Source organism: Podarcis raffonei, chromosome 18, assembly GCF_027172205.1.
Source record: "Podarcis raffonei isolate rPodRaf1 chromosome 18, rPodRaf1.pri, whole genome shotgun sequence".
Classification (NCBI taxonomy): domain Eukaryota; kingdom Metazoa; phylum Chordata; class Lepidosauria; order Squamata; family Lacertidae; genus Podarcis; species Podarcis raffonei.
This window is the reverse complement of record NC_070619.1, coordinates 12,496,517-12,520,950: the sequence shown is the minus strand read 5'-3', so window position 1 is coordinate 12,520,950 and position 24,434 is coordinate 12,496,517. Positions and strand designations below refer to the sequence as shown.

General features: G+C 43.9%; 1 protein-coding gene across 1 annotated transcript; it reads left to right on the top strand.

Annotated features, from left to right (window-relative positions):
• Window positions 1–5,299: 5,299 nt before the first annotated feature.
• Window positions 5,300–22,244, top strand: PIK3R2 (phosphoinositide-3-kinase regulatory subunit 2). Its single transcript, XM_053372446.1, has 15 exons — window positions 5,300–5,718; window positions 6,574–6,666; window positions 7,225–7,281; window positions 10,201–10,335; window positions 11,231–11,435; window positions 12,622–12,707; window positions 13,513–13,621; window positions 13,822–13,920; window positions 14,948–15,128; window positions 15,839–15,964; window positions 16,590–16,732; window positions 17,423–17,599; window positions 17,861–17,932; window positions 18,587–18,757; window positions 19,879–22,244. Exons 1-15 carry the CDS (start codon window positions 5,400–5,402, stop codon window positions 20,066–20,068), a joined length of 2,163 nt encoding a protein of 720 aa, XP_053228421.1. The 5' UTR covers window positions 5,300–5,399; the 3' UTR covers window positions 20,069–22,244.
• The last annotated feature ends 2,190 nt before the right edge of the window (window positions 22,245–24,434 follow it).

Below are 24,434 nucleotides of genomic sequence, written 5' to 3'. Positions count from 1 at the left end.
GCCAGAAGAAATGGATGTCTTTTTTTATTCCGAGGTGGATTGGGGGGAAGGATATGAAATGGGGGTCTGGGTTGTGAAACAACCCCCCCAAAAAATGCATTTTTTGCGGGGTGGGAGGAAGGGGAGGGGATGATTCGCACCCGAGGCGCTAAGGGGAACATATTGCAAAATGATATTTCGGACCACTAGGAGAAGAGGCTTCTGAGTTTGGAAAAAATGCAATTATGAGGCAATTTGCTTAATTTTCGTTTTATTTCTGTGCCCCTTTATATTTTAAGGGGGTCATATTCCCAAAGTTTGCAAGCCTTCATAACAGCATCGAATGCAACCTTGCAGAAAATGGCAAATATAAAATAGGTGTTCAAAGCAATAGAATTAACAAACAAAAAAACCCCAAAATATCGGCGATTTCAAAATAGGAAGTACAGAATATTATTATTATTAATAATAATTGTTTTTTAAATACAAATTAGAAAACATACATATTTACAACAAATAAAATACAAAAGAAAAAGGAAATACATATAACCAAGGGGAAAAAAATAGAGAATATTTTGTCTCTTTTCATATTTACAGTTATTTATACCTCTATAAAATGCTGTTCACAATAAAGGAATGAAATGAAACATAAGATATCAGAAAAAAAGAAAAAAAGAACAAAGGAAAAAGAAAGAAGTAAAAGAAAAAGATCATAGGTGAAAATTTTCACCATATATATATATATATATATATATATATATATATATACACGCACACACATATATATATATATAAAATTATTAATAGTATTTGATTGAGTTCCAAATACATACACGCCCCTATTTATTTGTTAATTCATATCTGCGTATAGGAACTAATTTATTTTTACACCTATTATTTTTTATAGAGAGGAATTCTTTTTTATTTATTTATTATACATATGTTATAAAGCAAAACAAATTGTATAGAAACATTGTACATATAAAACATATATATTCATTATTTTATACATACTGTATAAAGTATCAATCATTTTCACTTTATATATAATTTTATATCAGATAAAAATTAAATAAGGATGCAAAGATGTTTCATTGTTTCATATTTATCCGCAAATGGCTTCAAATAAACCCAAAAACTTTTCCTGGAGGCGTGAGCATTCCATGACGTCACGGCAAGCGCTCGGCTCTTTCCGTCTTCCGAGGGAACCTAGAGGGCTTTCGGCTCTTTCCGGAACCCCTGCGCGCGCGTCACTTCCGCCCGGCGTTCGGGCTTCTTCGTACAGACAGAAGCTCGTAGAGGAAAAGAGCTAAAGCAAAGCAACACGAATTCCGGTTGTATGTCAACACTCTCTCCACGTCCTATATCAATACTGGATCTTGCTTATTGATTTAGTGTCGCTTCTTAAATCTGCATTGTTATTTGCTTCCTAAATTTGCATATTTTAATTGCTTTTTTTCAGATTAATTTGGCCCACATTGCAACGGCTGCCACTCTTTCCAAGAACTGAGTTCCCCCAATGTATTTGCGCGGCTTTGATCTGGGAGGAAAAGGAGGATATAAAAGAAAGAAGGAAGGGAATGAATCAATAAACGAATGTTTCCTGCATTGCAATAATAATAATAATAATTGTAAAGGGTATAAATAAAATGAATCATAATCAATAATAACTATTATCAGTCCCCCCCCCAAAAAACACTTTTGACTCGAGAAAAATCACCATTTTATAGATCAAATCGGAGGAAATAAACACAATAAATGGGCAAAAGGCACAGAAAAAAGCAATAAATTCATTTTTTAAAAATAATAGTAGTAGAAAGAGATAATCAATGTTTTATATTTGCTGTTAGCCGCCCTGAGCCCGGTTTTTAAAGGGCGGGGTATAAATAAAAAATTATATTCTTCTTCTTCTTATATTCTTCTTCTTATATTCTTCTTATTCTTATTCTAGTCCAGGCCGAAAAGAACCCTGCCGTGCTGCCTCGCCCACAAAACCGCCCGCCCTCTTTGGTCTCCGAGCCCCTTCGGCTCCGCTCGGCGCTGCTCGGTCCTTTCCGCTGCCGCTCGGCCCTTTCCGCCTCTCCCGGGGCTTTCCGCTGGCTGCAGCGGCGCTGGACAGGAACGGATCGCTCGGCGGGCGAGAGGTGGGTGCAGGCCGGGCCCCCCCAGTGGGTGCTTTATTGTGGGGTGGGGGTGGGGGGCATATTGCATTGCATTGCACCCCTCCCCACAGCTCAGCCCCATTGCACGCCCCCTCCCAACCCAGAATAGCCTTGCAATTTTATTTTTTAATTTTATTTGGGGGGGGGGAGGGATTTGCAACATGCAAAATAATTAGGGGTGGGGGGGACTTTAAAAAATAATAATATTTTAATTGCAATCGCTGCAAACCGCCCCTTGCATTTTGCACAACTCTCTTGCTGCTTTTGCAGGGGGGGTAGTTTAAAAATGAAGCATTGAAAGGGGTTTTTTGGGGGGGGCGGGACGTGAGCATTTATTTGGGGGGGTTAATAAAAAGCTGCTGCATATATAGAATTTGGAGACAGTGCAGAACTCCCTCTTATTTGATTTGGGGGGGTTGCGTGTGTTAAAAACCAAGGCCCATTTTTTTGGGGGGTGTGTGTTTGCAACCAGGAATGTTGCCGCATATATATATATATATATATATATATATATATATATATATATATTCTTGCAAATCTCATCCCATGTGGATATTTCTCCTCTTTTTTGGGAGGGGGGTCCCTCTTTAGTGCATTTCTCTCCCCCCTCCTAAAAAAAGCATCTTGAGCTTTTCTTACTGCTAATTCTAATCATCAGAATCGGGGCGCTTGCAAGTTTGGCAACAAATGTTTTCCAAAGGGGTGGGGGGGATCTGTATCCATGCACCCCTTTTCCTTCATTCTTTTGGGGGGCTTGTGATCCACTGGATCCCCCCCTCCATGAACTTCCTCCAAACCCCACTTCATCGCAATTTCCCTTTGCATTCTCAAGTTTTTCCTCCCCGGGGAGGAGGAGGAAATTTCTCTTGTTTTAATTTCTTTTAAAAATAATAATAATAATCGTGCTTTATTTTTTAAGTTGCCAGAATTACATACATGAGGATATATACACAGTTTGTATGTATGTGTATATTTATATGCGTGTGTGTATTTTTGTATTTTTACGTTTATAAATAAAATTAAAGCTTTCCTCGTGAGCCCCCAGCAGGAGACGATAGACTCTTTTTGCTTCCTTCCTTGGGGTGCTGTTGACCGTGGGCCCGATCCAACAGCCGCTGGGCTCTTATAATAAAAATATTATATATAAATCTATAATAAATTAATAGATTTATTATGGTTCCTGTATGGAGCCTCCATGGACAGAGCCAGTCTACCTTAGAAGGCTATTCTGCTTGGGGGCCAAGCCAGGAACCTGAACTTGGGCCCTGATCCAGCTGCTCCCCTCCCCTCTCACATCTGGAGGGCTAAATTATTATTATTATTATTATTATTATTATTATTATTATTATCATTATCATTATCATTATCATTATCATTATCATTATCATTTATTATTATTATTATTATTATTATTATTATTATTATTATTATTTTGCCCCAGCCACTCTGGGGGGCTTCCAACCCACACAAAATTAACAACGAAATATCAAATGTTAAAAATAACGATCAGCTCCTATATCTATGTAAAAAGTCGCAGCGACTTTAAAATAAATAACTTATACCAAAGAAAGCAATATGAGACCGCGCATTGGAATCCAATCGCTAAAATTAAACCACCAGCAAGTAATTAATTAGACAGTTGGCGCTTGTTGCAAGCGTCATATAATCGAGAAAAATAGCAGCGTTGCATAAAATGCAATGCTGCAAAACGACGTGAAAGGGTTAAACTAAGAAACGAAGATGCACTAATTATTATTATTATTATTTATTTATTTATACCCCCTCCATCCGGCTAGGTTTCCGCAGCGACTCTCGGCGGCTTCCGGAAAAACAAAGTATTTTTAAAATACAATAATTCCGTCAAATATAAAAAGCTTCCCTAAACGTATTTAAAACGAAACGAAACAAAAATTAATTTGAAAATCCTGCATTGCTAGAGCGCTTTCAAGGCGCTAGTCCTCAGCGACGGGCGTTGCAGCGGGGTCAGACTGGATGACCCCTGGAACCCCCTCCCAGCCTTACATTTCCTCCCTTCCCTCCCTCTTACCTCTCGCTCCTCCTTTTCGTATCCTCGCACCCGGAAGGAATTTTCCCCCATCTTTTCTTCCGACTCCGGAGAAAAAAATCCTTTTTCTCTCTGACTCTCGGTCGCCCCCCCTTCCTGCTCTGGCCCCCACCTTTTCCCGGACCCCCAAACCTGACTCTTGCCTCCATCGACTTTACTCCTTACTCTGGGGAAATAGCCAGGATCCTGGCCCGCCCCCCCAACTGAAGACAAGAAAGGCTATGGGGCTGGAGAGAGCCGTAAATCCCAATTTTATTTTTTAAGTAAGCAGAATTTTTTTGGGGGGTTTGGAAAAACGGGGTGGGGGGCAGCTTGGGAGAGGAGGAATCGCGCCCACCCGGGGGTGCCGCTGCTCCTGGATCGGGGCCGGGCTTTGGGGAGGGAGGAGGAGCCAGAGAGCCATTTTTTGTGGTTTTATATCCTGGTTTTGTTCTGAGACTCCCCAGGTATAGGGCAGTATATAAATTCATCATAATAGTAATAATGATGATGGAACCTCCAGCTGCAGGGACAGTCTACCTGGGTTCCTAGCTTTTGGCCGGACTTTTCTCTGTAAATTCGATTTCCCTATTCCACAATTGTTCCCATGCTTCTGTATCTATATTATATCGATGGTGCAATGGATTTTACCCACTCACCATTATTATTATTATTATTATTATTATTATTATTATTAAATTGAATAATTCTCTCTGCTTTCCCCCCGGATGGGTGAGGAATGAAGAATATATTATTATTATTATTATTATTATTATTATTATTATTATTATTCTCTCCTTTCCCCCAGATGGGTGAGGAATAAAGAATATATTATTATTATTATTAATTGAATAATTCTCTCTCCTTTCCCCCCTCTGCTTTCCCAGGGTCCCCATCCTGCGCATCGGAAACACCCGCCCCCCCGGAAAAATCCCGCTCGGCCTCCGCCGCTCCCCCCGCCTCCCCGGATTATGCTGGTCGCTCCCTCCCTCTGCTCCATCGTGTGGCTGAGTCGCGGGTTCAAGTTGCGGGAGCGCGGCTGCACTTAAGGCGCTGGCCTGGCGCTGTGCGGACCCCACGGACGCCACCCGGCGCCTCCTCACTCCGACCCCCAGACCCGACCCATGCGGAGCCCCCCGGGAGCGTAGCAGCGAGAGGGTCCTTTCCTCATCCCTCCGCGGAGCGCTTTCCTCCGCTCGCTCCTCCCCGGAAGCATGGGCAGCGCTGACGGCTTCCAGTACCGGGCCTTGTACCCGTACCGGAAGGAGCGGGAGGCCGACATTGACCTGCTGCCCGGAGACACTCTAGTGGTCAGCAAGGGGGCGCTGCAGGCGCTGGGGTTCAAGGAGGGCGACGAGCAGACCCCCCACCAGATCGGCTGGATCCTGGGGGTCAACGAGCGGACCAAGCAGAAGGGCGACTTCCCCGGGACCTACGTGGAGTACGTGGGGCCCGTCAAGATCCCCCTACCGCCCCACCGGCCCCGGGGGATCAGGCCCCTGCCGGCCGCACCGGCGTCAAAAGAGGAAGCAGGTGAGGTGCGGGGATGACGAGCGCGGCGAGCAGGGCAGATAAAAATCTATTCTTATGTTTTTCATTTTTTTATAAAAAAAATCGGATAAAAAAACTTAAATTGGATTTTTTAAAACAATTAAATTGGATTAAAAAAAAATCAAATTAGATTTTTAAAAATTTAAATCGGATTTTTAAACATTTAAATCGGATTTTTAAAATAAAATGCATTTGGAGGAAATGCCTTTCTAAAGCTTTTCTGTTTGAGTTACATTGTAGCCCAAAGGCTACAATCAGGAAGTAGGGATTTGTTTAAAGTTTTTCACATGTGCTAAAACTGAGTCTAAGTTACTGTTTTTTAATCGTTTAACCACATCGGTTAAGAAAAAGGGATACATATGTTATAATGTTACTGCTTTAGTTAAACAAATTGTTTAAATTGTTATTAAGGAAATGATTGGTTTTCTCCTATAGCAGAAAAGTTGTCCAAATATAAAGTTAACTTATTAAACCTCACGATAATTTCTATGTATTTCTAAGAGTAGAACCAAATCGGTAATTTCAGGACTGAAAACGACTCTGAAAATCCATTATTCCAAAAAGGAATTTGGTTGTCAATGCTAAGATGATTCCAGCAAGGCTGAGCCTTTCTGTAAAAAAATTGATTTAAACCAAGTCTTACAGACTAGCGATTTAAATGGTGATTTAAGTTGATTTGATTTAAATGAAACCCACCCTTTTTGGTTGAGATTTCCCGCATTGCCGGGGGGGGGGTTGGACTAGATGACCGCTGGGGTTCCCCCTCCATTTCAAGGGGTCTCTCTCTCGCCCCCCAAATTGACTGTCTTCTCCACCCCCCCATTTCTCTCCCCCCAGGGTTGGCGCTCCCCGAACTCTCTGAGCAGTTTGCTCCCCCCGAGGTGGCGCCCCCCCTGCTGTGCAGGCTGGTGGACGCCATTGAGAAGAAAGGTGAGCAGAACGGGGGGGGGGCTGGAGGGCGTGTGTTTTTTGGCGGGGTGCTAGTCCTCATGAAAAGGCTTCTAGTAGATTTGGGGGGGTCTATCGTTCTGTTCCCTTTCCTTACGTTTTTAGCCCTTTTTAAAAAGGGGGGGTTTCAAAGGTGCACCTCAACTCCCGGTCTGGGAAAGCCCATTAATAATAATAATAATAATAATAATAATAATAATAATAATAATAATAATAATTAGTATTATTATTACAGCCAGATGGGAGCGTTATAAATATATTATTCTTCTTATTATTATTATTCTTATTATTATTAGAGCCAGATGGGAGGGTTATAAATATCTTCTTCTTCTTCTTCTTCTTCTTACAGCTGGATGGGAGGGTTATAAAGAAATTATTATTATTATTATTAGTTGAGCAAGGGGTTGGCAGGAACCCACGTGGAGCATTTTAAAGGAAAGGTTTTTAATTTATTTATTTTTCCCATGGAGAGTGGGTTTCGCTGGGGGTCCCGCGCCCCTCGAGACCCCCAAGTCAACCGGCTGTGTGTTTTCCCCTTAGGGTTAGACAGCACATCTCTCTATCGGACGTCCTGCTCAGAGCTGAGGCTGGGAGCTGGTGAGTTGCAGGCTGATAGCGTGCAATAATTGCATTATTATTATTATTATTATTATTATTATTATTACTTACTTACTTACTTATTCAAACCTTTATTAGGCATTATACAAATAAAACGATAAAAGAGAAAGAAACATATAAAAGCCTTGAGATATAAACAGAAAGGCAGCAGTTGGCTACATACATATATATATATATACATATAAAATCAGTGGTTTTCCTTGTTAACCTGCTCCTTGGAGGACTGCTACCAAAAACTCGGCTACCCCCGCCGTTACCCTTTGGTCAACGTCGGATAGGCAGAATCCCACACATTCACCTTGTTGGGGCTCCAGACCACCCAGAAGAGGGGACAGCACGCGTTGACGGAGCGTACTGTACAATGGGCACTGAAAGAGAATGTGCTCTACCGTGTCCGGGACATTCATAGAACATCTGCAGAATCTCTTATTTCTAGGGATGTTTTGATATCTTCCCCTGACAAATGCTGAGGGAAAAACATTCAAACGGGCCAGCATAAAAGCCCTACGTTGGGCTGGAATTATTAATTTGGTGACGTAATTGGCTCTGCTATCTAAGATATTTAAATCATAGAATATGGGCGAACAAATTTTGTTTACAGCTGCCATAATATTTTGCCTCTTGACATCCTTTAGTCTAGTTAGGATATTATGGAAAATGTATTGCTCATTAGAATTGTACAGGGGCTCCAGCTCGATGCCTAAAGATTCAATCTTTTTTTCGAGGTACTGATACCATCTTGATTTGTAGGAGTCTTTGAGCAAATCAGCGAGCAGACTTGATGGAGGGCAGCGAAAATGGCAGCGTAACCAGTACTTTATTGAGGTGGACCAGGCCCAATATTCCATTGTGTGTATGCCTATTTCTGCACACATTGTTTCATATTTGATCACAGCTGGGAGTCCAAGAATACGTCTCAGAAAGCTGGAGTGAATCTTTTTTAAATCACTATTATATGCTTGGACCCATAGCGGGATTCCATAGAATATCTGGGATTGCACTTTTGTTTGGAATATCTGATTGGCCGCAGGAATAAATTGATTGCCTTTCTGATAATAAAAACGGGCAACAGCTGATGAGGTGCACTTTGCCTGTTTTATGGCATTTGTGCAATGATTTGCCCACCCTAAATTGCTCTGGAATAAGATTCCCAGATACCTATAGATTTTCACTTGTTGAATTTCCTGCCCTCTTATTTTCCATTTCTCTAATTTCCAACCATTCGAGAAGACCAAAATTTTTGTCTTCTCGTAATTTATAGAGAGCTTGTTACATTCGCAGTAAAGGATCAGAGAAGATATAAGGCGTTTCAGACCCAAGCTCGTTAATGATAGTAGAACAGCATCGTCTGCGTATAATAATAGAGAAACTGGTTTCTGATTAAGTTTAGGGGCATGTGATTCTATTTTTTGAAGGTGATCTGGCAAATCTGATAAAAATAAATTAAATAGGAAGGGGGCAAGAATACACCCTTGTTTTACCCCTTTCGAGTTTGGGATGTCTGATGAAAGGTGACCTTTGGTGTTAAGTTTGACTTGACAGATATTGGAAGAGTATAAATTTTTTATTAGGATCAATAAGCGCTGATCAATTTTTAATTCTGCGAGTTTCCTCCACAGCTTTGGGCGGTCAATTGAGTCAAATGCACCACGAAAATCTACAAAAGCAGCATATATCTTAGATTGCCTTTGAGATCTGTATTTTTCAACCAAATGCATAAGTATAAGGCAATGGTCTAATGTAGAGCAACCTTTGGAGAAACCTATTTGTTCTTTCCCTGGTAAATTTAGATTTTTCATCCAGGTAAGGAGTTTAGATAAAAGGTGCTTAGCGTAGATTTTCCCTATCACTGATAATAGGCTTATCGGTCTATAATTCCTTGGTTCTTTTGGGTCGCCATTTTTAAAGATTGGGATAATTATTGATCTTAACCATATCTCAGGTATGATCCCATATTTATCTATGAGAGTAAACAATTGAGCTAAGGGTTCTGCCCACCAATCTATATAGGTCTTAAATAATTCTATTGGTAGACCGTCTGGCCCAGGAGATTTCCCCGATTTGAAATTTTTAACTATCTCTCTAATTTCCTCTTCTTCTACCCTTGGCCACTCCTGGAGTTTATTGATTTTATTTTTAGTGGTTTCATTTCCTTTAAGTTCACTGTGTAGATTGTTAAATACCGATGTAAAATATTGGGACCATTTGGATTCTGCAATTGGTGGTAGAGTTAGTTGATTTTCGGGTTTCAATCCTCCGTACACTAGGTTCCAGAACGCTTTGTTATTTTTACTCTGAATTGAGTCGAGTAATTGTAGCCATTTTTGGGTTGCATATTTCTGTTTCTTTTCGGCCAGAATGTAATGATATTTTCTTTTTTCATCAAGATAAGAGGGCTCTAGTTTAGTGCGATTATTTTTAAATGTTTGGCGCAGTTTTCTTTTTAGCTGGAAACATTCATCGTCAAACCAAGGGCTAGCGCTATGTTTAAGTACCCAAACTTTAGGTGGAGTACTAAGTTCTACGAACATTTGGAAGATCTCATTATAAATTTTCGGAATATCGCTGTAGGAATTAGTGGTCTTTAAGTTGGATAATACTTGTTTTCTCAGGTTGGCTGTAAGTTTTTGCCCCACTACTGCACTCATTTCCTGGGACCATTTTAATTGGGTCATTTGTTTGTATTGAGAGGGTTCTATAATATTGTGCTTGGTTATCTTGGTTTCATCCTTTAAGTTAATAGACAACAATAATGGCTGATGGTCGCTTTCAGTACGCGTTCCAATTTTGAGGTCCATGATCGAATTTATAATATTATAAGGGACAAGAATATAGTCGATGACACTGCATCCTCGGGGGGATTATTATTATTATTATTAATTTATTTTCTCCCCCCAGACTGGGCTGCGTCTGGCGACTTGGACGCCTTCGATCTCCCCTCTCTCGGAGAGGCTCTCAAGGGGTACCTGCAAGACCTGCCCACCCCGGTGGTCCCGCCCGGACTCGGGTGCGAAATCCTGCGCATCCTCCAGGGTGAGGCGTATTCTCATTTTCCATTTCACAAACATTTGGGGGGCTCTGTGTGTGTGTGTGTGTGTGTGTGTGTACACACACACACAGTGGTACACTTGTTCCCAAACTTAATCCATTTCCCCAAAATATTGGGCATTTTATGGACGAAAAAATGCAGTAATCCGCATTTCCCATAGAAATTCGTGCAAAACGGATTAATCCGTTCCAGACTTTTAAAAACAACCCCTAAAACGGCCATTTAACATGGATTTTACTATCTAATGAGACCATCGATCCATAAAATGAAAGCAATAATCAATGTATTGTATCATAAAATAAATAAGGCAGTATTGTAGATGATCAAAAATACAATTTTTTTCTTTACCTGCGCTGATGATGGTCATGGTTTGGATGGGGGGCTTTTATCCATTTCCGCAGCCACACAATCAATCAATCAGTAGCTGATCTGGGTTAACCGAAGTTAAACAAAAAAGCGTCAAAAATGCAAAATAAAGAGCAAAATTTCCAAACTGCATCCGTTCCGGAAGTCCGTTTGACTTCCAAAATGTTCAAAAACCAAGGTGCAATTTTGGACATTTTTTAGGGGCGAGGAAGTCGCTTAACAAAGTTAATAAGTGTAATTTTTAATAAGGCTATGATTTATGTTTGTTTGTCTTGTGTGTTTGTTTATAATATTGTGAAAACCAATAAAAAATTTTGGGGAAAAAAATACCTCGCACACGGAAAAATACGGCAAGTTTGATTACCAAGGTACCGCTGTAGTACCCCTGAGCGCGTGCAGAGTGCCTCAGTTCTCCAGGACCCAGGACTTGGGGGGGGGGTCCTTTGAGCCCCCCGAACCTTTCTCTTCTCTCTCTCTTTTTTGGAAATTAACCCCCTCCTTTCCTTTTTGCAGACGCGCCCCCTCCGGACTCTGGCCGGCAGCATCTCCTGTCTCTCCTGGCACCTCCGGCCATGCCCCTGGCGCACCTGCTGACGCTGCAGTTCCTCCTGCGCCACTGGGCCAAGGTGGCCGAGCAGGCCGAGAGCAACGGGCTGGGGCCTCGGGCCCTGGGGGAGCTCTTCGGGGGCCTGGTCCTGCGCGGGGCGCCGGCCGCCAGGTGGGTCAGAACCTGGGACCCCTCTCTGGACATCCGCTCTGTTCTGTTTTAACCCGCCCTGAGACCTCCGGGTAGAGGGCACTTGTTATTATCATTATTATTATCTATCTATCTATCTATCTAATCTGTCATCTATCTGTCTGTCTGTCTATCTATCTATATCTATCTATCTATCTATCTCATCTATCTCTTTATATCTATCATCTATCTATATCTATCTGTCTATCTCTATCTATCTATATCTATCTATCTATCTATCTATCATCTCTATCTATCTCATCTATCTCTTTATATCTAACATCTATCTATATCTATCTATCTGTCATCTATCTATCTATCATCTATCTATTTATCATCTATCTATTTATCTCATCTATCTATATCTCATTTTTCAATCTCTATCATCTATATCTATCTCATCTATCTCTTTATATCTATCATCTATCTATATCTATCTGTCATCTATCTATCTATCTATCTATCTATCTATCTATCTATCTATCTATCTGTATCTATCTATCTATCATCTATCTATTTATCTCATCTATCTATATCTATCTCATTTTTCTATCTCTATCATCTATATCTATCTATCATCTATCTATCACAAAAACCTGACCTGATGGAGAGAAACGGATGCCATTTCCTGCTTCAGCAGTGCAAAAATACCCTAAATCAGTTGTAGAAATCTAGACAACATTCAACAAGTAAAAAATTGTTACCCAATGTTATTATTATTAATAGCAGCAGTAGTAGTAGTGACTGGGTGGGTTTGACTTAAATCGAATTGATTTTAATTTGAATCAAATGAAATCAAATTGATTTAAATCACAATTTAAATCACTAGTCAGTAAGACTCAATTTAAATCTTCTTTTTATTTACGGAAAGGTTCAGCCTTGCTGACATCCTCTTAAGATTTACAACCAGAGGAAGGTTTCATTTCTGGAGTCGTAAATTGCAGTTATATCAAAAATTACTGATTTTTTAGCAAACCATGATGATCAAGTCCTCCAGGGATTTTGCAAATGGAACCAGAGTCAAGCCACAGCTGGTGCCCCTAGTCCCGTTTAATAATAATAATAATAATAATAATAATAATAATAATAATAATAATAATATTCAGTTAATCGCGGCATGTGTGTGGATTATTAAAGGGGTAACCCTGGGGTCTTTTCTGCCCCCCAGCGCCGAGGGGACCCCGGATTTCTCTGCCCTTTTCCTGGAGCTGCTCCTGGAGGCGAAAGACCCCGAGGCTGATTTGCCCCCGCCAGGTAAGGATCGGGACCTGGTTCTGGGTGCGAGTGGCGGGGGATGGGGACGGGTTCAAATCTTGGGATCCGGGCATAGAAAGGTGGGGGGCTGCATGAATAAGAATAAGGGGCGGCGACCCGCCTTTCCGTTGAGTCGGAAGGGGACCCCCCAGCGGTCATCAAGCCCAACCCGCTCCAAGTGACGGCGAGTTTATTCCACGGAAATATTGACGTCTTTATTTTCCCGTTTATTTTATACTTTATTTTATATTACTTATTTTATTTGTTTTATATTTGATTATTTTATATTTTTAGTATTTTATTTATTTTATATTTTAATTTATATTATTTCTACTATTTATTTTATATTTATTTTATTTTATATTTTATTTTATATTATTTATTGTATATTTTATTTTATTTTATATTTGATTATTTTATATTTTTACTATTTTATATTTTAATTTATATTATTTCTACTATTTATTTTATATTTATTTTATTTTATATTATTTATTTTATATTTTATATTATTTTATATTTGATTATTTTATATTTTTAGTATTTTATTTATTTTATATTTTAATTTATATTATTTCTACTATTTATTTTATATTTATTTTATTTTATATTTTATTTTATATTATTTATTGTATATTTTATTTTATTTTATATTTGATTATTTTATATTTTTATTATTTTATTTATTTTATATTTTATTTTATATTTTATCTTGATTTAATTAATTAATTAGGTGGGGGTGGGAGAGGAAATGGCCCTCAGGCTTTTCTTAACCCCCCCCCAATTCCCCCCTTTCTCTTTCTAGCCCTGCCCCCCAAGCCCCTCAAACCCAAACCGGCAGCCTCAGCCCCCCTGGCCAACGGGAACGGCACGACCCTCCAGGACGCCGAGTGGTATTGGGGAGACATTTCCAGGTAAAATGGGGGGCTGGGGGCGGTAGTATTGCATTTTAATATTTTTAATATTTTTAATATTGAATATTGCGTTTTAATCTTTTGCTGGCAGCTGGGGAAACCCAGCCAAGATGGGCGGGGTAGAAATAATAAATTACGATGACAAATGCAAATAAATAATCAGCATATAAATGCAAATAAATAATCCCCGTCTCCCCCAGGGAGGAAGTGAACGAGAAGCTCAGGGACACCCCAGACGGGACCTTCTTGGTCCGGGACGCATCCAGCAAAATCCAGGGCGAATACACACTGACGCTCAGGTGAGTCCAGCCCCCCAGTTTTTTGGGGGGGATGAGGCAAAAACTGCCCTCCAGGTTTTGCAAAGGGGGGGGAAGAGGCATTGTTAACCTGTGGAACTCCCTGCCACTTGACAGTCGCTGATTTGGCTTCTAAAGAGGATCTGGCAAATTGATGGAGGGGAACAAGGCAAGCAGACTTCTGTATCCCAATGCTTGAAATATTATTTTCTTGCATGATTCCCATGTTGCCGGTACCCTCCCTTTCAAAGCATCTAAATGAAATTTTATGTTTTCCATATCTTCTTTTTGGGACTTTGCAAAAAAATTAAAAATAAGCGACTTTGGCCCAAAAACTCCCCGAACGATTACAGAATTTAAACGCTCAAGAGAAGATAAAATGCTGTAGAATCACATTTTTATATCGTTTATGGCCGTTCATCTCCCAGGAAGGAAACTGACCTGTAGGAAGCGCCACTTGAAAAACGAGATGATGGATGTATTTTTGTAAACTAAGAATTATTTAATAAAAATATATTTAAAAGGAAGGAAGGGAAAAGAAAGAAGGAAGGAAGGGAAGGGAGAAAGGGAGGAGAGAAAAAGAGAGAGAGAGAGAGAGAGAGGGAAGGAAGGAAGGAAGGAAGGAAGGAAGGAAGGAAGGAAGGAAGGAAGGAAGGAAGGAAAGGGAAAGAGAGAGAGAGAGAGAGAGAGAGAGAGAGAGAGAAAGAAAGAAAGAAAGAAAGAGGAAAGAAGGAAGGAAGGAAAGAAAGAAAGAGAGGGAGAGAGAGAGAGAGAGAGAGAGAGAGAGAGAGAGAAAGAAAGAGAGAAGGAAGGAAGGAAAGAAAGGGAGGGAAAGAGAGAAGGAAAAAAGGAAGGAAGTAAAGAAAAAGGGAAGGGAAGGGAAGGTACTCTTCTGACTTGAAAGTATCCCGTCGGGCCGATTAAATTCTATCATCTGTTACGCGAGTCCCGGGTGCGAATCCTGCTCTGTCGTGTCTGCCTGGCCCCACATCTGACGCCCGCCTCTTCCTCTTCCTCCTCCTCCTCGCAGGAAAGGCGGGAACAACAAGCTGATCAAGATCTTCCACCGCGAAGGGAAGTACGGCTTCTCGGAGCCGCTGACCTTTGGCTCGGTGGTGGAGCTGATCACCCACTACCGGCACGAGTCCCTGGCCCAGTACAACGCCAAGCTGGACACCCGGCTCCTCTACCCCATCTCCAAGTACCAGCAGGTGGGGATGATGATTGTTATTATTATTTAAGAAACAATGGGGAGCCCCCAAAGGCAGGGTGGGTCCTCCGGTCCAGTTTCCAGCAGAAAACAAGAAATCCAGGTAGACTGCGCCTGCAGCTGGAGGTTCCTCTATTATTATTATTATTATTATTATTATTATTATTATTATTATTAAAGAAACAATGGGGAGCCCCCCAAAGGCAGGGTGGGTCATCCGGTCCAGTTTCCATCAAAAAAAAAGCTAGAAATCCAGGTAGACTGTGCCTGCAGCTGGAGGTTCCATCATCATCATCATCATCATTATTATTATTATTATTATAATAATAAAAAACAAAACCAAGAAATCCAGGTAGACTGTGAATGCAGCTGGAGGTTCCAATAATAATAATAATAATAATAATAATAATAATAATAATAATAATAATATACTGCCCTATGCCCAGAGGTCTCAGGGCACAGCATTCTCTTTCCCCAGGGGCCGGAAAGCTGCCCCACCGCAAAAAGCCGCAAGCGGGATCCGAGTTCGAGAGCATCACAATTGATTGATCAATTAGATTTGTATACTTCTGTGGTTCCCGGCCATCGGCACGAAGGCGGCCCACCCGCCTCCCTCCTCGGAGGTCCCCGGGCGGAGTTTGGAGGGCCGCCGGCCTGGGTTGGGATGGATGACCCCTGGGGGTCCCACGATGTCCCGCTTCTCCTTGGCAGGACCAAGTGGTGAAGGAAGACAGCGTGGAGGCCGTGGGGGAGCAGCTGAAAGTCTACCACCAGCAGTACCAGGACAAGAGCCGGGAGTACGACCTGCTCTACGAGGAATACACCCGCACCTCCCAGGTGAGCCGGACTCGGGCAGGCAGCCGCACTTGCGGGGCTGAGCTGGACCCGAGTTTCGCACCCGGGACACGCTGCTGCAAAGCTGGCTTGCTCTGAACCTTAAGTTTCTAGTCCTCAGTGTTATGAACTCAATAGGAGCCCTGCACCCTTGGTGTTGCCTGCACGGGCTGGCAGCTGCCTCTGGCAGGCATCCTCACTTGCGGTTGCTCTTAACCTTAAGTTAAGTTTCTAGTCCTCAATGTGAACTCTGCCTGCAAGAAGCTGCCTTGCACCCTTGGTATTGCCCACACGGGCTGGCAGCTGCCTCTGGCAGGCAGCCTCACTTGCAGTTGCTCTGAACCTTAAGTTTCTAGTCCTCTATGTGGCCAGCTTGAATGTGAGGTGCCAAGGGAGCCTTCTGCATTCCAAGCAGCTGCACCACCCCTGACCCACAGCCTTTCCCTATGAATTTGCGACGCATTGCCCCTCATGACAGAGCCAAGTTTCTGGTCCTCATGAAGGCTGCCTTGAATGGCCAAGGGGACCTTCTGGATGCCAAGCAGCTGTCCTGCCCAGACACACAGATAGATGAATCCAAGTTTCTCCCTGCCCCCTCTCTCTTTCTCGCCCCCCGGCCACCCCCCAGGAGCTGCAGATGAAGCGGACGGCCATTGAGGCCTTCAACGAGACCATCAAGATCTTCGAGGAGCAGTGCCAGACGCAGGAGAAGTGCAGCCGCGATTACATTGAGCGCTTCCGCAGGGAGGGGAACGACAAGGAGATCCAGCGGTGAGCACCCATGGGTGCCCCCCAAGCAGAGGGGAGGAGGGCAGAGGGAGCTCATGATCTTCGAGTCCGACCTCGCAGCGGGGTTGGGCTAGATGGCCGCTGGAGGGCCCCTTCCAGCTTTTATGAAAACTCCCAGCCTTGGCAAGGATTATTCGTGAGATTTTGGAATTATAATATATCATGATTATCCTGCAAGCATCGGTGGTGGTTTTTATTATTATTACTTATATATAATGATTATCCTGCAAGAACCGTTTATTATTATTACTATTATTATTATTATTTAACGGGACCACAAGCATCAGCTATGGCTCAATTCTGGTTCCATTTGCAAAATCCCTTTATTACTGTTAATATATACATAATGACTATTCTGCAATCACTGGTTATTATTACTATTATTACTATTATTATTATATAATTATCCTGCAAGCTCTGGTTATTATTACTATTATTAAGAATAATATTCTTGCAAGCACTGGCTGTTTTTTATTATTATTATTATAATTCCGGCCGAAAGCTAGGAACCCAGGTAGACTGCGTGTGCAGCTGGAGGTTCCATTATTATTATTATTAATACATATAATGCTTATCCTGCAAGCCACCCCCAGGTCTTCGGATGAGTTTGATAAATTTATACGTTTTAAAATGACTTTTATCATTTATACCCCGCCTGCCCGTCCGGCTCAGAATCCTGATGAACTCGGAGAAGCTGAAATCTCGCGTTGCCGAAATCCACGACAGCAAAATGCAGCTGGAGGAGGACCTGAAGCAACAGGCGTCCGAAAACCGGGAGATTGACAAGCGCATGAACAGCCTCAAGCCGGACCTCCTGCAGCTGCGGAAACTGCGCGACCAATACTTGGTGTGAGTGCGAGGGCCCTGGCTGCCTAGTGGTTAGAGCACCCGCTTCAGGCAGACCCGGGTTCGACCCTTGCGGCACCTCCTCTCTTTTTTGCCTGTAACCATGAGGACTAGCGCCTTGCTTTGTCTCCCAAGGCTCGACCCAGGTTCGAATTCTCCCGCTCGGCCGCTCGGGCCGGCCTGAGATTCGAATCTGCCACCGGGTGGAACAAGGGGCGAAGCTCGTCCTATGAGGGGGCCCTGATTTTTCCCCTCTCCCCCCAGGTGGCTGACCCAAAAGGGGACGCGGCAGAAGCAGATCAACGAGTGGCTGGGGATCAAGAACGAGACAGAGGAGTAAGTTTATTTTCTTGCAGCTTCTCTCTTCCTTCCTTCCTTCCTTCCTTCCTTCCTTCCTTCCTTCCTCCCTTCTTTCCTTTTCTTTCCTTCCTTCCTTCCTTCCTTCCTTCCTTCCTTCCTTCCTTCCTTCTTTCCTTCCTTCTATTCCTTCCTTCTTTCCTTCCTTCCTTCCTTCCATCCATCCATCCATCCTTATCTTCCTTCCTTCTCTCTCAGTTTCCCCTTCCTTCCTTCCTTCCTTCCTTCCTTCCTTCCTTCCTTCCTTCTTCCTTCCCCTTTCATTTTATTCTGACAGAGTAACAATCACAAATAAACAAGACACCCCACCACCAAGACCTTTCCATTTTAACTTTCCCATTCTTAACACAACCATGATATTATTATTCTTTCCCCCCACACGGCCCACAAAACATTTCCATCCTTCGAAGAATCATCTCGTTCTTCCTTCCATTCCTTCATTCCCCCGGTTGGTCTCTGCCACCTCGACATCGATATCCCATCTGCGTCGATCTTTCGGCGCCTGGGCTGTCCCCTGTCGGAGGCAGGATACTGGGGAGCGGGCAGAACTGGGGCGCTGGGGCATCCAGACTGGGCACAGACGGGCAAACGGGGGTCTCTCTTTTCGCTGCAACCTTTCTGCTTTTTCGGCAGCCACTACTCCATGATGGAGGACGAGGAGGAGCTCCCTCACCACGAGGAGCGGACGTGGTACGTGGGCAAGATCAACCGCACGCAGGCCGAGGAGATGCTGGCCGGCAAGAGAGACGGGACCTTCCTCATCCGGGAGAGCAGCCAGCGAGGCTGCTACGCCTGCTCCGTCGTGTGAGTCCCGGGGGGGGGGGACCCCGGGGGGGTCATCCATCCCAACCCATTGGTTTTTAATTGCTTTCCCGGTTTGGAAAGCGGTTCCTGCTTTCATTATGTGCGTGCCAGAGAAGTTGTGCGGTTGCGGGATTGTAGAGTCATGGGGTGGGACCCCGGGGGGTCATCCATCCCAACCCGCTGGCAACGCGTCAGGGGGAAAGGGCTGCCTGCTTTTATTATGTGCATGCCCGAGAGCAGTTGTGCGGTTGCAGGATGGTAGTGTCGTGGAGTGGTGCCCTTCACGATTTAAATCACTAGTCAGGAAGACTCGATTTAAATCTTTTTTACGGAAAGGTAAAAAGCTGGCATCACCTTAATATTTACAACCAGACGACGGTTTCCTTGTTGGAACGATGAATTTTCAGAGTAGTTTTCACAGTTGTACAGTGGTACCTCGGGTTACATACGCTTCAGGTTACATATGCTTCAGGTTGCATACGCTTCAGGTTACAGACTCCGCTAACCCAGAAACAGTGCTTCAGGTTAAGAACTTTGCTTCAGGATAAGAACAGAAATCGTGCTCTGGCGGTGCGGCGGCAGCAGGAGGCCCCATAAGCTAAAGAGGTGCTTCAGGTTAAGAACAGTTTCAGGTTAAGTACGGACTTCCAGAACGAATTAAGTACTTAACCCGAGGTACCACTGTAAAAAGGTAAAGGGACCCCTGACCATTAGGACCAGTCGTGGCCGACTCTGGGGTTGCGGCGCTCATCTCGCTTTACTGGCCGAGGGAGCCGGCGTACAGCTTCCGGGTCATGTGGCCAGCAGGACTAAGCCGCTTCTGGCGAACTAGAGCAGCGCACGGAAACGCCATTTACCTTCCTGCCGGAGCGGTACCTATTTATCTACTTGCACTTTGTGCTTTCGAACTGCTAGGTGGGCAGGAGCAGGGACCGAGCAACAGGAGCTCACCCCTTCATGGGGATTCGAACCACCGACCTTCTGATCGGCAAGTCCTAGGCTCTGTGGTTTGACCCACAGCGCCACCCATGTCCCTTGTGGAATGATACTGAACCTTAATATTTAAAGAAACCGTTTGGCACCTCTCTGACGCTTTTCCTCTTCCTGTTCCCGCCCCGCAGGGTCGACGGCGACACCAAGCACTGCGTCATCTACAAGACGGCCACCGGGTTCGGTTTTGCAGAGCCCTACAACCTCTACGCTTCTCTCAAGGAATTGGTCCTCCACTACAAACACACCTCGCTGGTGCAACACAACGACTCGCTCAACGTCACCCTGGCCTACCCCATTTTCCCGCTGCCCCCCAGATGAAGGCCGGGGCGGCCGGGTTGGGGGGCTCCACCCTCCCGTCCCCTCCCCGAAAAACTGCTCCTTTCCCCCTCTCTATACCCTCTCTCCCTTTTGCCCCCAAACCCCAATATATATATATATATATATCTCATTTATTTTCCTTTGCAGCAGCATTCCGGGGGCTGTTTTCCTTTCCAACTTTCCCCTTTCTTTTTGGTGCTAGCAATGCTTTTCCCACTGGGGGGGGCAGCGACTTTCCTAAAGCTTTTTGAGGTCCCCCCCCTCCTAAAAAAACAACCAACGCTCCTTATCTGTGAAGGACTTGCATAGATCTTATTTTTCTTGGCAGAGACAAATCTGGTACTTGCTGTTCCCGTGGGGACAGTTCGGCTCTTTTCGTTTCGCAGGGGGGCGTTCCTGTTTTATTTTTTACGCCGCCCCCCAGCCCTCCGCACTCGCCCCCCCCAGCCCAACGGCGTTGGGTCTCCTATGCAGAATTATGTTTCGTTTCTTCTTAAATATGCAAAAAAAGAGATAGAGGAAAACAAGCCCTGTTGTAGCCATCTCCTATCTCTCAAGTTATTTTACCAGCTGCTGGGCAGGGAAATAGATCCTAACCCCCCCTCCCAAAAAAATAAAATTCCCACTCGCTTCCGTGTCTCTGCCTCGGTTTGCCACGGCTGTAAAATGGGTGCAGGTTTTGCATCCCCCGTGAGGCTTCCTTTTCCTGTGCCAGGAAAAAGTCTGGGGCGTTCTTGGGGTCCTCAGAGCCCCCCCTTTCTCCTCTTTACACATAAAGCCATTTGTTGCCCCCCCACCAAGCTAAGAGGGGCGGATAACGGGGGTAACAGGAACAAGCCAATCTCTCCCCTTCCTAAAATCGGGGTTCCCCTTTGCACACCCCAAGTGTGCCTGCTCTCTGCACCCCAAAGCCTGGAGCGGGGGGGCTTGCAAAATCCTTTTTTCCTCCCCCCGAAAAAGAGCCATTTGAACACTACAAATCTCCCCTCCCCTTGTGTAACATGTGTTTTGTGCTTGCGACAGGCCTTATTTGGGTCCGCCATTCGAACCCAGGGCCCCTTCCTTTTTGTCTTCCTAGCAGGAAACCCCTTGGGATCTCCCCCCCCCAAGAAATGCTCTCTTCCTCTCCCCCCTCCAAAATAAAATCCATATTTTTGCACCCTACAAAATGTGTGTGTGAGCAAGGGTTATAACTTTTTGACAACCTCGCAGCTCAGTCGGATGAATTTTTGCCTAAAAACGAACCGTCTTGCCATTTCCAAATCTTTGGGGGGAAACGTCGCTTCTCAAAATCAATAAATCGATTTTTGCCTAGGGGACCGTATAATGCATTTTGTAACATATGCACAGTATACAGGAAAAATAGAGCTTGCAAATTTAATTTAATTTTCATCTTTTGGAGCGTGCAAACTTTCTAATACTTGTGCATTGTTTTGCAAATTGCACATCCCTTATTGCTTTGAATAAATCGAAGTGGAGGCTTTTCTTTGTTTTCTGCCGCAAACGCCATCGAGTTCCCACAACCCCTTGAATTGCACTTTTTTTAATATAGACCGATTTTTGGATTCTTTCAGAACGTTCTCAACTGTTTCAGGAAGTTCTGGGCAGCTGGGAAAAGTTTGAAACTGGTCCTTGAAGTTGTTTTTTTTTAAGTGCAGGTACTTATGAGTAGCAACCTGACTCCCAACTATTCCTTCCCCCCGTTTTTGGGGGAAGAATTAGTCCCCTTTTCAATGTTTCCAAGCAAAAGTTCATCCCTTTAGGCTACAGGAAATCAGTATTTTGGGGAGGAAGTCAAAAAGTTATAACCCAAGTGTGCATCTTGGTTGTGCAAAAGAGTCGTTTATGAAAGTACCCCCAGTTGCAAAAAAACGTTTCTCCTTTTTAGGTTATACACAGATATGCAATATAATATTTTGACGCAGCCCAAACCCCCTTTCCTGCCTCCCCCATCATCAATTTTGGATGTCTAAGTGGATCTTTTCTTAATTATTACTGCCCCCGCCGAAGTTTCCAGCAAACCAGAAAGTTCACCCGAAAACCGTTGTGTATTTGTGTCCGAGATTTGTTACTGTAAGATACATAGATTAACAAAAGGGGGAGGGAGGGGAGAATTATTTAAAAGCAAAGTTTTGTACGGTACTTTAAAAATAAAATAAAAGGTGTTCATGCAAAATGTGGCTTTGGTGCGTCGCGGTTATTTCCGTCCCTCCGACTCTGTCTCCTCATGCGTGAAGGCGAGGCGGAAGAAACATAGTTTTGTAATGAATTGCAGAATTAAGAGCTGGAAGGGACCCCCAACGGCCATCTAGTCCAGCCCCCTTTTGCCCAAAACGGGACTCGAACCCTTGACCGTGGGTTTAAGGGTCTCTTGCTGGGCCTGCAAGACAGAGCTGTTCCGCCTGGCCTTTGGTTTGGACTCAGTCTGACCCTTATGTTTCCCTCCCCTTATGGTCTTGATTTATGGCCTACTCTTAAAATGAGGCAGCATTCTAAATTGCATTTTAACTGGGGTTTTTTTTCTTTTCCTATTATGTTTTTACTGTAATTTTACTGGTGTTAGCCGCCCTGAGCCTGGCTCTGGCCGGGGAGGGCGGGGTATAAATAAAATTTATTACTATTATTATTATTATTACTGACTAAGCTTAAATAGACTTAAAATTCAACTTGAAGGGGGTACATTCATTTTAAAACGCTGCAAATCTCCGTGGGTCACTGGAGCAGGTTTATTGTGGCTTTTTCACATTTATTTGCCACTTTCTCTCCTGCAAAGTTCTCAAGGCGTCTTGCGTGGCTCTCCCCTTATCTCTCTTTTTAGCCTCACGGCAACATTGCCGGGAAGGGGCGGCTGGCCCACGCTTCCTCGCCAAGCAGGAATTCGAACCCGAGTCCCCGTCGAATCCCCACAGCGACCCTGCGTGGAGGGAGGTTGGGCTGAAGGAGGGACCCCCAAGGTGCTTGTTGGCCAAGCGCGAGGATTTGAACCCAAGTCCCGGCCCAGCACTCGACTCTGAACTTGAGCGGCGACACCCGCATTGGCGGGGTTGGGCTGGATGACCCCTAGGGGTTCCTCCCAGCTGTGATCTTTCAATCCCTCGCCAGAGGGAGATCTGGAACGGACTGGCCCTGTTGGCAGAATTTTCCTGGCGGAAAATTAAGGGATATAAAGGCAAGACTGTTTTGGGTTTTTTTGCGTTTTCTTAGAACCAGCCTTTTAAGGAACAGAATCTCTTGAGAAGGGGGAAGAGAAAAAGTGAGGTTTTTTTCCGGAAAAGAGAAGTGAGACTCGTGGGTCTTAATCTGGGCACGAGGGGGTGGCAGTTCCCGTTTTTGGAAGGTGGCTAAGCCTGGCTGGCTTTGAACCGTCTGCAGGAGGGATTTCAAGCGGTAAAAAGAATATAACCTCCTTCAAACCAGGGAGGGGAGCAAATAAAAGTTGCATTTTCAGCTGAATTTGGGGGGAGCATCTGTCGCCTGGAGCTATTTCAATGGCTTTCGCTCGACGTGATCCTTGCAAATAGCCGAAAGCCTGCAAATTTTGATAATACAGTGGTCCCTTGGTTCTCAAACTGAATCCATTCCAAAACCAAAGCGTTCCAAAACCAAGGCCTGCTTTTCCCAAAGAAAGGAATGCAAAATGGATTAATCCGTTCCAGAGTTTTAAAAACAACGCCTAAGACAGCAATTGAACATGGATTTTACTATCTAACGAGACCATCGATCCCTAAAATGAAAGCAAGAATCAATGTGCCGTACTGTAAAATAAATAAGGCAGTATTGTAGATGATAAAAATTAAAACGAACTTTTTTTTCTTCACGTGTATGGATGATGGTCGCTGTTTGGATGGGGGGCTTTTATCCATTTCTGCAGTCACACAATCAATCCATCAGTAGCTGAACTGGGTTCCACAGAGTCACAAAAACAAAACAAGAGCCACAAAAACGCAAAATAAATAGCGCAAACAGACCTCAGCATAACACTCAAATCGGAAGCGCAACACTCAAAACAGAGCACATTCAGCTTCCAAAAGAAGTTTGCCAACCGGAGCACTTAATTCCAGGTTTGCAGTGTTTGGGTTCCAAGTTGTTTGAGTACCAAGGCGTTTGTAATAATATTTCTTATCGACTGAAAGTTTGGTGCGGTGCAAACAAGCTTTCATCCCAGGGGGAAAACTCGGAGACCACTGGCGGTTATTACTTTAGGACAGGGGTAGGCAACCTAAGGCCCGGGGGCCGGATCCGGCCCAATCGCCTTCTCAATCCGGCCTGCAGACAGTCCGGGAATCAGTGTGTTTTTACATGAGTAGAATGTGTCCTTTTATTTAAAATGCATCTCTGGGTTATTTGTGGGGCATAGGAATCAGTT